Below are 17,922 nucleotides of genomic sequence, written 5' to 3'. Positions count from 1 at the left end.
TTGATGTCAAGGGCAGTCACTCCAACCTCACCTCTGGAATTCAGCTCTTTTGTCCATGTTTGGACCAAGGCTGTAATGAGGTCTGGAGCCAAGTGGTCCTGGCGGAACATCAAACTGAGCATCGGTGAGCAGGTTATTGGTGAGTAAGTGCAGCTTGATAGCACTGTCGACGACACCTTCTATCACTTTGCTGATGATTGAGAGTAGACTGATGGGGCAGTAACTGGCCGGATTGGATTTGTCCTGTTTTTTGTGGACAGCACATACCTGGGCAATTTTCCACATTGTCGGGTAGATGCCAGTGTTGTAGCTGTATGGAACAGCTTGGCTACAGGCGCAGCTAGTTCTGGAGCACAAGTCTTCAGCACTACAGCCGGGATGTTGTCGGGGCCCATAGCCTTTGTTGTATCCAGTGCACTCAGCCGTTTCTTGATATCACGTGGAGTGATTCAAATTGGCTGAAGACTGGCTTCTGTGATGGTGGGGATATCGGGAGGAGGCAGAGATGGATCAACCAGTCGGCACTTCTGGCTGAAGATGGTTGCAAACGCTTCAAGCCTTGTCGTTTGCACTCACGAGCTGGACTCCGCCATCATTGAGGATGGGGATGTTTACAGAGCCTCCTCCTCCCATTTGTTTAATTGTCCACCACCATTCACGACTGGATGTGGCAGGACTGCAGAGCTTGGATCTGATCCATTGGTTGTGGAATCGCTTAGCTCTGTCTATAGCATGTTGCTTCCGCTGTTTAGCATGCATGTAGTCCTGAGTTGTAGCTTCACCAGGTTGGCACCTCATTTTTAGGTACGCTTAGTGCTGCTCCTGGCATGCCCTTCTACACTCCTCATTGAACCAGGGTTGATCCCCGGCTTGTTGTGAGGAATATGCCGGGCCATGAGGTTACAGATTGTGCCGGAATACAATTCTGCTGCTGCTGATGGCCCACAGCACCTCATAGATGCCCAGCTTTGAGCTGCTAGATCTGTTCTGAATCTATCCCATTTAGCACGGTGGTAGTGCCACTCAAAATGTTGGATGGTGTCCTTACTGCGAAGACGGGACTTCGTCTCCACGAGGACTGTGCGGTGGTCACTCCTATCAATGCTGTCATGGACAGATGCATCTGCAACAGGTAGATTGGTGTGGACGAGGTCAAGGAGGTTTTTCCCTCACCACCTGCTTCAGGCCCAGTCTCGCAGCTACGTCCTTCAGGACTCGGCCAGCTCGGTCGGTAGTGGTGCTACCGAGCCACTCTTGGTGATGGACATTGAAGTCCCCCACCCAGAGTACATTCTGTGCCCTCGCTACCATCAGTGCTTCCTCCAAGTGGTGCTCAACATGGAGGAGGACTGATTCATCAGCTGAGGGAGGGCGGTAGGTGGTAATCAGCAGGAGGTTTCCTTGCCCATGTTTGACCTGATGCCATGAGATTTCATGGGGTCCGGAGTCCATGTTGAGGACTCCCAGGGCCACTCCACCGACTGTATATTACTATACCGCCACCTGTGGTAGGTCTGTCCTGCCGGTGGCACAGGACATACCCAGGAATGGTGATAGAAGAGTCTGGGATGTTGGCTGAAAGGTATGATTCTGTGAGTATGGCTGTGTCAGGCTGTTGCTTGACTAGTCTGTGGGACAGCTCTCCCAATTTTGGCACAAGTTCCCAGATGTTAGTGAGGAGGACTTTGCAGGATCGACTGGGCTTGGTTTGCCTTTCTCGTGTCCGGTGCCGGGTGGTCCGTCCGATTTGATTCTTATTACTTTTTTTTAAAAGCGAGGTTGTACAACTGAGTGGCTTGCTCGGCCATTTTAGACGACAGTTAAGAATCAGCCACATTGCTGTGGGTCTGGAGTCACGTATAGGCCAGACTGGGTAAGGACGGCAGGTTTCCTTCCCTAAAGGACATTCGTAAACCAGGTGGGTTTTTAGGACAATCAGGTAGTTTCATGGCCACCATTACTGAAACTAGTGTTTTAATTCCAGATTTTATTTAATTAATTGAATTGAAGTTCCCCAGCTGCCATGGTGGGATTTGAACTCATGACTCCAGATTACTCGGATGCTACCGGGACTTGATGGTTTGACTTATAGGGAGAGGTTAGATAGACTGGGACTTTTTTCCCTGGAGAGTAGGAGGTTAAGGGGTGATCTTATAGAAGTCTATAAAATAATGAGGAGCATAGATAAGGTAGATAGTCAAAATCTTTTCCCAAAGGTAGGGGAGTCTATAACGAGGGGACATAGATTTAAGGTGAGAGGGGAGAGATACAAAAGGGTCCAGAGGGGCAATTTTTTCACTCAAAGGGTGGTGAGTGTCTGGAACGAGCTGCCAAAGGCAGTAGTAGAGGCGGGTACAATTTTGTCTTTTAAAAAGCATTTGGACAGTTACATGGGTAAGATGGGTATAGAGGGATATGGGCCAAGTGCAGGCAATTGGGACTAGCTTAGTGGTATAAACTGGGCGACATGGACATGTTGGGCCGAAGGGCCTGTTTCCATGTTGTAACTTCTATGATTCTATGATTATTAGTCCAGGTCTCAGGTGAACAGTTGTTTTTCGGACTGGAGAGAGGTGTACGGTGGTGGTCCCCAGGGGTCAGTGCTGGGACCATTGATTTTCTTGCTATATTTTAATGACTTGGATTTTGGTGTACAAGGCCTTGGATTTTGGTGTACAGGGCACAATTTCAAAATTTGCAGATGACACAAAATTTGGATGGGTAGTAAACAGTAAGGAGGATAGGGATAGACTTCAAGAGGATATAGATATGCTAGTGGCTTTGGCGGACACGTGGCAGATGAAATTTAATGCAGAAATTTGCAAAGTGATACATTTCCGTAGGAAGAACGAGGAGAGGCAATATAAACTAGAGGGCACAACTCTAAAGTGGGTACAGGAACAGAGAGATCTGGGGGTATATGTGCACAAACCGTTGAAGGTAGCAGGGCAGGTTGAGAAAGTGGTTAAAAAAGCAAACGGGATCCTGGGCTTTATAAATAGAGGCATAGAGTACAAAAGTATGGAAGTCATGATGAACCTTTATAAAATACTGGTTCGGCCACAACTGGAGTATTGTGTCCAGTTCTGGGCACCGCACCTTAGGAAAGATGTGAAGGCCTTAGAGAGGGTGCAAAAGAGATTTACTAGAATGATTCCAGGGATGAGGGGCTTTAGTTACATGGATAGACTGGAGAAGTTGGGGTTGTTCGCCTTGGAACAGAGAAGGTTGCGAGGAGATTTGATAGAGGTGTTCAAAATCATGACCGAGCAAATAGAGGGAAATTATTCTCATTGGCGGCAGGGTAAAGGACCAGAGGATATAGATTTAAGGTGATTGGCAAAAGAACAAAAAGGTGACATCAGGAAAAATTTATTGATTTTTAAAAAAAAAAACATAGCGAGTGGTTAGGATCTGGAACGCACAGCCCGAGGGGGTGGCCTTCAAAAAGGGAACTGGATAAGTGCTTCAAAGGAAAAAATTTGCAGGGCTACGGGGAAAGGGCGCGGGAGTGGGACTTGATGGATTGCTCTTGCATAGAGCCAGCGTGGACTTGATGGGCTGAATGGCCTCCTACCATGCTGTAACCTTTCTATGATTCTAATTTGATGTAATCCTTGCATTAGTTTCGTCAATGAAATATGTTGAGCCACCACCCTTGTTCATATTGTCCAGGTCTGAAACAGGAGTCTCTCTCAGGAAGACAGCGATCTATCTTCCCACTTGCCTTACGGATATTAAAGCTTCCCAATACCTGTACCAGTAGACATTAAAAGAAATGAATACCTGAAACAGCCGATCCACAGCATCTGGGAGCGAAGACAGATTAACACTTCAGACACAGACCAAGCACCAGAGCTTCGCCAGCACTGGCAAAGGGTCTCTACTCAAAACATTAATCTGTCTTTTCTCTCTTCAGATATTCATAGCTGGCTGCTGTGCATTTTCTTTTTTTTTATTTCAGGCACCTCAGAATGGCGCTACTTGGACTGGTTCTATGACCAGGGGAAGTGGAAGAGGGAGGGGCAGAAGCCATCACTGGATGGATGACCACATGCCAGGACAGTCTTTGAAATGCTAAGCACCTGTCAGTAAAGGGGTGCTTAAATCAGCGCTTCAGTGGGAGGGCCTTTTCTGCTGTAGGAGACAGACATGCTGCTGACAGCTGGGCAAAATAACTTCGGTCTGTGTGTGGAGGAGGAAGATGTGGGTATGGTTCTTAATGAATACTTTGCATCTGTCTTCACAAAGGAGAGGGATGATGCAGGGATTGAAGTTAAGGAGGAGGAGTGTGAAATATTGGATTGGATACAGAGTGAGAGAGAGAGTATGAAGGGGATTAGCACCTTTGAAAGTGGATAAATCACCAGGACCGGATGAAATGTATCCCAGGCCATTAAAAGAAGCCAGAGAGGAAATAGCAATCATTTTCCAAACTTCACTGGATACAGGCGTAGTGCCAGAGGATTGGAGGACTGCTAACATTGTATCGTTGTTTAAAAAGGGAGCGAAGGATAGACCAAGTAATTACAGGCCAGTCAGCCTAACCTCAGTGGTAGGCAAATTATTGGAATCAATTCTGAGGGACAGGATAAATAGTCACTTAGAAAGGCACGGACTAATCAAGGACAGTCAGCACGGATGTGTTAAGGGGAGGTCGTGTCTGACTAACTTGATTGAATTTTGCGAGGTGACGACAAGGAGTAGCGCAATTGATGTAGTCTTCATTGATTTTAAGCAAGGCTTTAGACAAGGTCCCACAAGGCAGATTGGTCAAAAAAGTAAAAGCCCATGGGATCCAAGGAAATGTGGCAAATTGGATCCAAAATTGGCTCAGTGGCAGGAAGCAAAGGGTAATGGTTGATGGGTGTTTTTGCGACTGGAAGGCTGTTTCCAGTGCGGTGCCGCAGCGCTCGGTACTAGGTCTTTTGCTTTTTGTGGTATACGTTAACGATTTGGACTTAAATGCAGGGGGCATGATTAAGAAATTTGCGGATGATACAAAGAAAGGTAGTGTGGTTGATAGCGAGGAAGAAAGCTGGAGACTGCAGGAAGATATCAATGGACTGGTCAGATGGGCAGAAAAGTGGCAAATGGAATTCAATTCGGAGAAGGTAATTCTTTTGGGGAGACAATCAACACACTAAACGGGAGGATACTGAGAGGTGTAGAGGAAGTGAGGAGCCTTGGAGTGCATGTCCACAGATCCCTGAAGATAGCAGGACAGATAGATAAGGTGATTAAGGCGGCGTGTGGAATGCTTTCCTTTATTAGCTGAGGCATAGAATAGAACAGCAGACAGAGGGATCCGCGATACAGCAACCAAAGAAGAAAGAGTCTCACTGGACTCCTCCAGAGGGTCGCTGCCCTCAGCTTGACATGTATGCTCAAGCTGTCAGGAAATGCGTCTATGCCAGATTCATCAGCCGCACTCGGAAGACAGTCCAGAATGTCACCCGAGCACAACGCAACGCCATCAAAGCTCTCAAGACCAACCGCAACATCGTCATCAAACCAGCGGACAAAGGAGGAGCCATCGTCATACAGAACAGAACGGACTATTGCAAAGAAGCATACCGACAACTGGACAACCAGGAACACTACAGACGGTTACCCGCAGACCCGACCAAAGAACACACCCATCAGCTCAACAAACTGATCAAGACCTTCGATCCAGACCTTCAAAACATCCTACGCACTCTCATCCCACGTACTCCCCGCGTGGGAGACTTCTACTGCCTCCCAAAGATACACAAAGCCAACACACCCGGACGTCCTATCGTATCAGGCAATGGAACCCTGTGTGAGAACCTCTCTGGATACATCGAGGGCATCCTGAAACCAATCGTGCAGGGAACCCCCAGCTTCTGTCGCGACACTACAGACTTTCTACAAAAACTCAGTACCCACGGACCAGTTGAACCAGGAACACTTCTCACCACGATGGACGTCTCGGCACTATACACCAGTATCCCCCATGATGACGGCATCGCTGCAACAGCATCAATACTCAACACCAACAACAGCCAATCTCCAGACGCCATCCTACAACTCATCCGCTTCATCCTGGATCACAATGTCTTCACCTTCAATAACCAGTTCTTTACCCAAACATACGGAACAGCCATGGGGACCAAATTCGCACCCCAATACGCCAACATTTTCATGCACAAGTTCGAGCAGGACTTCTTCACTGCACAGGACCTCCAACCAACACTATACACCAGATACATCGACGACATTTTCTTTCTATGGACCCACGGTGAGGAATCACTAAAGAGACTACACGATAACATCAACAAGTTCCATCCCACCATCAAGCTCACCATGGACTACTCCTCAGAATCAGTTTCTTTCTTGGACACACGAATCTCCATCAAAGACGGGCACCTCATCACCTCACTCTACCGCAAGCCCACGGACAACCTCACGATGCTCCACTTTTCCAGCTTCCACCCTAACCACGTCAAAGAGGCCATCCCCTATGGACAGGCCCTGCGAATACACAGGGTCTGCTCAGACGAGGAGGAACGCGATGGACACCGACAGACGCTGAAAGACGCTCTAGTAAGAACGGGATATGATGCTCGACTCATCGATCGACAGTTCCGACGGGCCACAGCGAAATATCGCGTAGACCTCCTCAGAAGGCTAACACGGGACGCAACCAACAGAGTACCCTTCGTCGTCCAGTACTTCCCCGGAGCGGAGAAACTACGCCATGTTCTCCGCAGCCTTCAACATGTCATCAATGATGACGAACACCTCGCTATGGTCATCCCCACACCTCCACTACTCGCCTTTAAACAGCCACCCAACCTCAAACAAACCATCGTTCGCAGCAAATTACCCAGCCTTCAGGAGAACAGCGTCCACGACACCACACAACCCTGCCACGGTAACCTCTGCAAGACATGCCAGATCATTGACACAGATACCACCATCACACGAGAGGACACCACCCACCAGGTGCACGGTTCATACTCCTGTGACTCGGCCAACGTTGTCTACCTCATACATTGCAGGAAAGGATGCCCCAGAGCATGGTACATTGGCGAGACCATGCAGACGCTGCAACAACGGATGAACGGACACCGCGCAACAATCGCCAAACAGGAGGGTTCTCTCCATGTCGGGGAACACTTCAGCAGTCATGGACATTCAGCCACCGACCTTCGGGTAAGCGTACTCCAAGGCAGCCTTCGAGACACACGACAACGCAAAATCGCCGAGCAGAAATTGATAGCCAAGTTCCGCACCCATGAGGACGGCCTCAACTGGGATCTTGGGTTCATGTCACACTACACGTAACCCCACCAGCGAACAAATGTTATCTGTTTTTAATATAACGGGTCATTGACTGTCTTCCTTATCTCTCTCTCTCTTCTTTTTTTGGGGGTTTGTATATTCGGTGGCCTTTTTAGGTGACACCTTTCTGTCTGCTCACTGTGATTGCCTTGGCAACGGGCAGTAATCACCAGGCATTGTCCTGTGATTTTAAAATGCGAAGGATTCGAAAATGTAATTTCCACACCACCTGAGGAAGGAGGAAGCCTCCGAAAGCTTGTGGGATTAAAAATAAAATTGTTGGACTATAACTTGGTGTTGTAAAATTGTTTACAATAGAATATAAAAGCAGGGATGTTATGCTGGAACTGTATAAAACACTAGTTAGCCCACAGCTCGAGTACTGCGTACAGTTCTGGTCACCACATTACAGGAAGGATGTAATTGCACTAGAGAGGGTGTGGAGGAGATTTACGAGGATGTTGGCAGGACTGGAGAATTTTAGCTATGATGACAGATTGGATAGGCTGGGGTTGTTTTCCTTGGAATAGAGGAGGCTGAGGGGTGCTTTGATTGAGGTGTACAAAATTATGAAGGGCCTAGATAGAGTGGATAGGAAGGACCTATTTCCCTTAGCGGAGGGGTCAATAACCAGGGGACTTAGATTAAAAGTGATTGGTCGAAGGATTAGAGCAGAAATTAGGAAAAAGCTTTTCACCCAGAGGGTGGTGGGGGTCTAGAACTCACTGCCTGAGAGGGTGGTAGAGGCAGAAACCCTCAACTCATTTAAAAAATACCTGGATGTGCACCTGAAGAGCAGTGGCCTGTAGGGCTACGGACCAAATGCGGGAAAGTGGGATTAGGCTGGGTGGCTCGTTTCTCAGCTGGCGCGGACATCATGGGCCGAATGGCCTCCTTCTGTGCCGTAAATTTTCTATGATTCATGGCCCAGAAACACGAGAGAAGATCAGCCACCATTCAAAACACACATTTCTTCCATTTTTCTCCAGTGGGATGACAGCAATAACTGATTTCGTGGAAAGGGTGAATGAATGTTGTGCTACGTACTGCAAGTGCAGACTCCACACGCAAATAGCATTCATCATAGCCATTATACCATTGGAAAAAGCCCTTCAGCTCTTAATCCTCCACTCTGCTGTACACAAGGCCTCATTCCAGCTGTATCCATAGTTCTTTGACTGGAGGAAGCAGTACTGAGACCGCTACCAGCAAGGACACTGAATCATCATACATACATAAGAGTAATTTCCAACTGAGCTTGGTCAGATAGGGATGAGAGGTCGACTGACAGGCACACTTAATTCCTGGGGTAAATCATCCCTTAAAAGGGTCATTTTCAAAATGGCAATCTGTAACTAGTGGGGTGCCGCAGGGATCAGTGCTGGGGGCTCAACTATTTACAATATATATCAATGACTTGGGTGAAGGAACAGTGTCTTGTGGCCAAATTTGCTGATGGTACGAAGATAGGTGGAAAACCAAGTTGCGATGAGGACACAAAGTGTCTGCAAAGGGATATTGACAGGTTAAGCCAATGGGCAAAAATATGGCAGATGGAATATAATGTGGGAAAATGTGAAGTCATCCACTTTGGGAGGAAAAATAAAAAAGCAAAATATTATTTGAATGGAGAAATACTACAAAATGCTGCGGTACAGAGGGATCTGGGTGTCCTCATATATGAAACACAAAAAGTCACAAAAGATGCAGCAGGTAATCCGGAAATCAAATGGAATATTGGCCTTTATTTCTAGGGGATGGAGTATAAAAGCAGGAAAGTCATGCTACAACTGTACAGGGTGCTGGTGAGATCTGTATTACTGCGTACAGTTCTGGTGCCCTTATTTAAGGAAGGACAAACTTGCATTGGAGGCAGTTCAGAGAAGGTTCACTAGGTTGATTCCGGGTACGAAAGGGTAGTCTTATGAGGAAAGATTGAACAGGTTGGGTCTATACTCATTGCAGTTTAGAAGAATGAGAGGAGATCTTATTGAAATATACAAGATTCTGAGGGGACTCAATAGGGTAGATGCTGAGAGGATATTACCCCTCATGAGAGAATCTAAACCTAGGGGGCATAGTCTCAGAATAAGGGGTCGCCCGTTTAAGATGGAAATGAGGAGGAATTTCTTCTCCCAGAGGGTCGTGAATCTTTGGAATTCTTCACCCCAAAAAGCTGTGGAGGCTGAGTCATTAAATACATTCAACGCTGAGTTAGACAAATTTTTGATCAGCAAGGGAGTCAAAGGATATGGGGAAAGGGCAGGAAAGTGGAGTTGGTAAAAATCAGATCAGCCATGACCTCATTAAATGGCGGAGCAGGCTCGTGGGGTCGAATGGCCTAATCCTGCTCCTATCTCTTATAGTTAACCAACAGAGACTGGTTCATGGCTAAGACATGATTTGGTGGGTGCCCTACCTGGTTAGGTGGCACTTTTAAAGCGATTACCAGTGAAATGGTCAACAGCAGCTTCACTCTCCTTGGCTGTAGGTTGGCTGAAAATTCTTCGCCATGCAAAATAGTGGCAGTATGTATGTATACATGCAGCTACTTCATGACTGCAGCCACCATTTTATTCCAATCATTTTAACTTCGCTGTGCTTATAATGGTTAAAAGGAAATAGAATCACCAGATGTTGATCATGGAATCATACAGCACAGGAGGCCATTCAGCCCATTATGCCTGTGCCGGCTCTTTGAAAGAGCTACCCAGTTAGTCCCACTCCCCAGCTCTTTCTCCATACCCCTGCAAATTTCTCCTTTTCACTATATATCGAACTCCCTTTTGAAAGGGATTATTGAATCTGCTTCCTTTCAGGCAGTGCATTCGAGATAATCATAATTCACTGCGTTAAAAAGAATTCTCATTACCCCTCTGGATTTTTTTTTGCCAATTATTTTAAATCTATGTCCTCTGGTTATGCAAGTTATGATGAACCTTTACAAAACATTGCTTCGGCCACAACTGGAGTATTGTGTCCAATTCTGGGCACCGCACTTTAGGAAGGGCGTGAAGGCCTTAGAGGGTGCAGAAAAAATTTACTAGAATGGATCCAGAGATGAGGGACTTCAGTTACGTGGCTAGACTGCAGAAGCTTGGGTTGTTCTCCTTAGAGCAGAGAAGGTTAAGAGGACATTTGATAGAAGTATTCAAAATCATGTAGGGTTTAGATAAAGTAAATAAAGAGAAATAGTTCCATTGGCGGAAGGGTCGCGAACCAAAGAACACAGATTTAAGGTGATTGGCAAAAGAAGCAAAGGCGACATAAGGAAAAACCTTTATACGCAGCGAATAGTTATGATCTCTTATGCGCTGCCTGAAATGGTGGTGGAAACAGTTTCAATCGTGGCTTTCAAAAAGGAATTGGATAAATACTTGAAGGGGAAAAATTTGCAGGGCTATGGGGAAAGAGTCCTGGGAATGGGACTAACTGGATTGCTCTTACAAAGAGCCGGCACGGGCTCAATGGGCCGAATGGGGGCCTTCTGTGCTGTAACCATTCTATGATTCTGCCGACCCTCCAGCCAGTGGAAACAGCTTCCCCCTATCAACTCTATCAAAACTCCTCATAATTTTGAGCACTAATGTTGATTTGATGATTCCATGTGCCATTACAAGACTCTGAGGACCCAGACTGCAGTGAAATGAATTCTAGTAGTTTAACCAGGTCACAACATTCCAGTTGGTTTCTACTCTCCCAACATGGCACATGGATGTTAAAACCACCCACCCTGGGCTTTTTATAAATACACACCCCCCTCAACTTTCCCCCTAATCTTCCCTCTCTTGAAAATGGCAATCAATACAGCTGTATGGTTCCATGGCAAGAGGCTATATCCGTCTGGTAACTCACTCAAGTGGCCAATTATTAAAAATAACCTCCAAATATTACAGATTAAAAACCAGCACGTCTCAAGTTCAAATGAGACAGGGCGCCTAAATGATGTGATAAATGCGCATGGTTTTTGGAGTTCTCAATGGTCAACAAGTTTACTTTTAAAACAAATCAGCTTTCCACCAGATATATTTGTATGCACCTATACCTGCTACTGTCAGAGCAATAAAAACTATCTAGGCAGGTGCATCCTTTTAATGGGGACATCAACAGACCCTTTCAGAGTAGGTATCTTATTGCACTACAGATTTAGGCCTATGAAAATAACAATGATTTCCAAATTCCAAGCATAACAATATGTGGGAAAATACTAAAATAAGATGTATTTCGGATTGGAGGGAAGTATACAGTGGTTTTCCCCAAGGTTCAGGATTAGGACCACTACCCTTTCTGATATATTTAATGACCCGGACTTGGGCATAGAGGGTGTAATTTCAAAGTTTGCAGATGACACGAAACTTGGAAACGTAGTAAACAATATGGAGGACAGTAACAGACCTCAGGAGGACATAGACAGACTGGTGAAATGGGCAGACACATGGCAGATGAAATTTAATGCAGAGAAGCGTGAAGTGATACATTTTGGTAGGAAGAATGAGGAGACACAATATAAACTAAATGGTACAACTTTAAAGGGGGTGCAGGAACAGAGAGACCTGGAAGTATATGTGCACAAATCTTTGAAGGTGGCAGGACAAGTTGAGAAGCTTGTTAAAAAAGCATATGGAATCCTGGGCTTTATTAATAGAATTATAGAGTACAAAAGCAAGGAAGTTATGCTAAACACTGGTTAAACCAAAGCCAGAGTACTGTGTTCAATTCTGGACACCACACTTTAGGGAGGATGTCAAGGCCTTAGAGAGGGTGCAGAAGAGATTTACCAGAATGGTACCTGGGATGAAGGACTTCAGTTATGTGGAGAGATTGGAGAAGCTGGGGTTGTTCGCCTTAGAGCAGAGGAGGTTAAGAGGAGATTTGATAGAGGTGTTCAAAATCATGAACTGTTTTGACGGAGTAAATAAGGAGAAACTGTTTCCAGAGGCAGAAGGGTCGGTAACCAGAGGACACAGATTTAAGGTGATCGGCAAAAAAACCAGGAGACATGAGGAAACACTTTTTTTTTAAAAAACGCAGCGAGTTGTATGATCTGAAAGGTTCAATAGTAACTTTCAAAAGGGAACTGGATAAATACTTGAAGGGGAAAAAGTTTACAGGGCTATGGGGAAAGAGCAGGGGAATGGGACTAATTGGATAGCTCTTTCATTCAAAGTGCCGGCACAGGCATGTTGGGCCAAATGGCCTTCTCCTGTGCTGAACCTACTATGATACTACAAAGATAAAAATGACACACATTCATTTGTTTTACCCAGCACCGGGGAGGTTAAACAGGTGCACAGAGGACTGGGAGGGACAAATAGCACTAGAGCAAAGAAGAGTTCAGAAATAGGAGGGAGCCGACAGGGGGCAAATGCGAGGCAGTCTAAGATAAGTTTAGAGTGCATGTGCATAAATGCACATAGCCTGGTAAATAAGATAGGTGAGCTACAGGCATAAGTCTCCAAATGGTACTATGATATAGTGGCAATTACATAGACCTGGCTCAAGAAGGGGAAGATTGGGCACTTAATATTCCTGGCTACAAGGTATTCAGGAAAGATAGAGAAGGAAAGAAAAGGAGGGCGGATGGCAGTATTGATCAAAGAAACTATTACAGCACTGGAAAGGGATGACGTAGTTGAGGGGTTAAAGACATTATCTATTTGGTTATATTAAGAGACAATAGAGGAGCTAATATGCTACTATCGGCCACCAAATAGTGGGAAGGAGATAGAGGAGCAAATTTGCAGGTAAATTACAGAAAGATGCTTGAACTATAGACTAGTGATAATGGGGGACTTCAATTATCCCAATATAGATTGAGACAGTAACAGTGTCAAGGGTAAAGAGGGGGAGGAATTCCTGAAATGTGTACAAGAGAATTTTCTGGAACAGTGTGTTTCCAGCCCAATGAGGGAGAAAGCAGTACTGGATCTAGTTCTGGGGAATGAAGTGGGGCAGGTGGAGCATGTTTCAGTGGGGGAGCATTTGGGGAACATTGATCATAATATCATTAGGTTTTGAAAAGTTATGGAAAAGGACAAGGAACATAAGAACATAAGAAATAGGAGCAGGAGTAGGCCAATCGGCCCCTCGAGCCTGCTCCGCCATTCAACATTCAAAGTGAAAGTACTTAACTGGAGGAGGGCTAATTTCAGTGAGTTAAAAAGGGATCTTGCCCAGGTGGATTGGAATCAAAAATTGGTAGGCAAAACAGTAATTGAACAATAGGGAGGTTTTCAAGGAGGAGTTGGTTCGGGTACAAGAGTAGACACATCCCTACGAGGGGGAAAGAAAGGGCATCCAAGGCTCGAGCTCCCTTGATGACTAAAGATATAGAGATTAAAATGAAACAGAAAAAGGCGGCTTATGGCAAATGCAAGGTTCATAATACAGTAGAGAAGGCAGCTGAATACAGAAAGTACAGAGGAGATCTAAAAAAAAAGGAATGAGGGGCAAAGGGAGAGTATGAGAATAGATTAGTGGCTAACATAAAAGGGAACCCAAAAATCTTTTATAAACATAAAAATAGTAAAAGGGTAGTCAAAGGAAGGGTGGGACCGATTAGGGACAAAAAGGAGATATCCTTGTGGAGGTAGAGGGCATGGCTGAGGTACTAAATGGCTACATCGCATCTGTCTTCACCAGAGAAGAGGATGCTGCCATTGTAGGAGTAAAGGAGGAGGTAGTAGCGATATTGGATAGGATAAAAATAGATAAAGAGGAAGTACTTAAAAGATTGGCAGTACTCAAAGTAGAAAAGTCACCCGGTCCAGGTGGGATGCATCCTACTTTGCTGACGGAAGGGTGGAAATTGCAGAGGCTCTGGCCACAATCTTCCAAACCTCCTTAGATTTGGGGACGGTGTTGGGGGATTGCAAATGTTACAACCCTGCTCAAAAAAGGGAAGAGATAAGCCCGGCAATTACAGGCCAGTCAGCCTAATGGTAGGGAAACTATGACACACAATAATCCGGGACAAAATTAATTGGCACTCGGAAAAGTATGGGCTAATAAATGAAAGTCAGCACACATTTGTTAAAGGAAAATGGCATTTGACTAACTTGCTGAGTTCTTTGATGAAGTAACAGAGAGGGTTGATGAGGGTAGTACGGTTGATGTGTGTATATGGACTTTCAAAAGGCATTTGATAAAGCATCACATAATAGACTTGTAAGCAAAATGAAAGCACATGGGATTAAAGGGACAGTGGCAGCATGTGCCTTTTAGGGCAGACTGGCATACTTAACTGAACTATTGCACACAGTGCTGTCCTAACAATTGGCTGTGAGGGCAAAGTAAGTCAATCTCCATTTCATGTTTGGACCTTTTGTAACTTTCTTACTCACTAAATTAGTCTTTAATATCAAACATAAACTATTTTGGCAAGCGTTATTAAGCAGTACCACCAGAAAGCTGGAGGCTGCAGTTGTAAGTTTGACCTGTGGCAGATAATTTCCTTGATATCATCCGTATTAGACATCAGACTGGTAAAATAGGCTTTGGTCACATTCAAAGGGTGCAAATTTACGACAATGGATTTTAGACAGAATAGAAACAAAATTTAGCGAGAGTTTTAAAATGCATACATTCAGCATTAACACCGTAGTAAAATGTCAGGTTATACGGCACTTGATTTTTGAGAAAACAAAAATGAAGTAGGGGAAATGGAACTTGACACAAAACACTTTTGGATTTTAAACCATATCTCCACAAGGCCTGTACCCTTCTGTAGAAGACTTCCTGCTTATTTATCACCACTCCTCCTCCCACAAAGGTTTCTTCAAGAACACATTGCATGAAAATTTAATCTGTCGACTTTTAAAATACAGGTATCAAAACATATTCGTTTTTGTGTTTTATACAAAATTATCAAGAGATAATTTTAACACTAACACTCAACTGTCTCTCAGCAATAATGGAATTAATTTGCATGAGCTGTGTTTTAATGGAACCACGGTGTAATCTCTGGTGGCAATGAGTTCCATGCAGTTAGTACAAATCAGAAGGGCCTTACCTTCAAGTCATGCTCTTGATGCAGCTCTGCTAATACATTCATGATGGCCATTGTCCAAGGATTTGGAGGCCTAAAAACCTATAGATACAACACAGTTCACCAAATAAGAAAACATTTGTACAGTGCCACAGAATATTGAGAAACTCAGATTTTTTGATCCAAAAATTAAAAGGCAGCAAATTTCTTCGTATTTTTTCCCCCCACAGCATTCCCCAACCAAATTAACACTGCACTGTAACTAGCAACTGAAAAGGTGTAGGAAAGCAGCTTCCAATGTTTTACTGCTGGCCTCCATTCTGCACATTCCTAGAACTGCACAGCAGACATCGCTGTGGAGAAAAATGCTGATTAGAGGGTTGGCCCACTGACTGTCACCTAATTGCGCCCCTCAATTTACAGATGTTTCACTTTTTTTCCAGAAGGGACTAGTCACATTGTCAAGTCTCAGGTCTGAAGAAGCATTTTAACTTTTTGATAGATGTGCAATCCAGGTTTGGTTTTCATTAATCCGAGATTGTACTACGTAGGGGAAATACTTCAGCAATCAATCTCACACTATAAATGTATGAATAGAGATAGGTGTAGCACTTAGATCATCTGATGAGAGCATATTCTGCTGAAAGCACCAGTGTGCTTTCATTAGCACTGTTGGCAGAAAAGAAACTAATACTGCAACACCACTACCAACCAATATATCATTTTTTTCCCCAATTTACGTGAAACACTATTTTAAAACATGGGTGGGCTGGGGGATTGGATACCACAGTGAGTTAGGTTGGGCAAATTGTACAGTCACCCTTGGTATTAAGACTCAAATCCAGTTTATGATGGAATTAAAGTCTCCCGACTGTTCGGGTCTTGCATAGAAGTATTTATGCAGTCTAGCTTCAGTTCAGAGTGGCAGACGCCTGTATTACAAAAGTGCCTACCATTTGGCATTCATATCACTGAGAGGTGACTGAGAGGTGGCCAAAAGGATGGCTGGTACGAGAAACGGCTTGGTCACCATTGTGTTAGTAGAGAGTGCTCTTCTGACATTGGCATAAAGGGCTATTGCTAGGTCACCGCACACAGATCTTTACTGTACATCCAGGTGTGGTATTTCTTCGCTAGGAGGGCTTGATACTGGGTGTTCACAGTGGAAACTGTTCCACTGCCCAGCTCCAATAGCTCTCATCTTATTCAGCACAACAAAAATTCAAAGATGTAAAAAAAAATCGTAGGTGGGCAAAGACAATAGCCACGCACTGACAATTATCTGCAGCCCAAATGAATATCCCTAGGAACTGTGCAACATACTGACCATGGAAATGGTGACCTATGAACTCTCCCAGCTGAACCCCCAGGAGGTGCAACCCTGGTGGGTTACGGATTTTATTTTTAAAAAAACATTCCATTCCTGCAAGACCCAAAATGTACAAAATAGTTAAAAGATTCCCTGGAAGATGAAATTAGAATCCATTCAATAATTCAAGCCCCAACAGTAACCTTTAAGCCACAACTTCAGAAAAAAAAATGTCCTGCTCCTCCTCCCGCAGTAACATTCATTCACTCACCATACAAGTCAAGGCTTCACAGCTGCAAAAAAAATTTAATACCCGTGTAGTGTAAAGCAATACTGTATGGTGTCAGCAATGAGTCCACCCAAAAGGTGGTGTCTCACAGCTACTGCGGTACAATTACAGCTGGTGCACAGCTGATATTTTAGAAGTTTTTTTTTAAAATACCACTCAGGGAACCTGCTGCCCCCTCATTTAATTTCAACTCCAAGACTTCAGTGGCAGTTGGAGGCCAATGATCAGCACTCCATGCAGTTGCACGAGCTGTATAATCATAGATACCTGATCCCACTGCTATTAAAAATGCATTCAAACTCTGCAGCGTCTGATTCAATGCAAGTGGGACACACCCAGAATCTCTGAAACATGGAGGTTGGTGGCGATGCGCACTCTCACAATGCATGGTGAGCTGTGCTCTTGCATGTGGAATTCAAGATACCTGCTTTCTGCCTTGCAAGAGCTTAAACCCAGGCTCATCAGTTGTCTGACCAGCTAGTAACTACCCTCCCTTTGAGAGGGAAGCAGGGTCTTTGTGGCTCCAAGATGATATCTTAGGCAATGTCAACATCTAGATTGGAACAAAGTCACCCCATGCCCATGGCAGACTCGTTAATCTGATGCCTGAACTAAGCAATGTTGAAGGCTGACCAGCCAACCTGAACTATTAACGGGACCTGGAACGGTAGACCAGTAACTGGGAGCCAGAATTCTTCCCAATCAGCTCCAGATAACCTGCCAGCCAACAGCCCAATAGGTAAGGTAGCCTGGCTCGACCAGCAGCAGGATGTTTACCAAAAGCTCTGTTCTTGTAAGCTGCATAGTTTTAGCTCATTAAACCTCATCAGCACCCTTGTGCACACTTGGGAGTCTTAAACTTTGGTTCTTGCCAAGCTGCACCTAAGCTCTCTGGATTTACTGGAGTGTTTGTCCCAACAGGAAGAGCACGTGCACTCCACGTTCAGGTGGAAAGAAATTTTATCTGTGCAGATATCTTAATGGATTGGTTTGAAGACTTTTAAGCATGGCGATGGGTTCCCGCAAGTC

At 44.8% G+C, this 17,922-nt stretch overlaps 1 protein-coding gene across 9 annotated transcripts in view; it reads right to left on the bottom strand.

The window, feature by feature from the left end:
* Positions 1-17,922, bottom strand: part of cnot1 (CCR4-NOT transcription complex, subunit 1) — a 182,845-nt gene that overhangs the window by 45,818 nt on the left and 119,105 nt on the right. For all 9 annotated transcript variants that reach the window (XM_067997627.1, XM_067997623.1, XM_067997626.1 and 6 more), the window contains exon 27: positions 15,320-15,397. In XM_067997627.1, the coding sequence (XP_067853728.1) occupies positions 15,320-15,397 (78 nt within the window). The remainder of the gene's footprint in view (positions 1-15,319; positions 15,398-17,922) is intronic.

Source organism: Heptranchias perlo, chromosome 16 (assembly GCF_035084215.1).
Source record: "Heptranchias perlo isolate sHepPer1 chromosome 16, sHepPer1.hap1, whole genome shotgun sequence".
NCBI classification, from domain to species: Eukaryota; Metazoa; Chordata; class Chondrichthyes; order Hexanchiformes; family Hexanchidae; genus Heptranchias; species Heptranchias perlo.
Note: the sequence above shows the minus strand (reverse complement) of the source record. Positions and strands in the feature narration are given on the sequence as shown.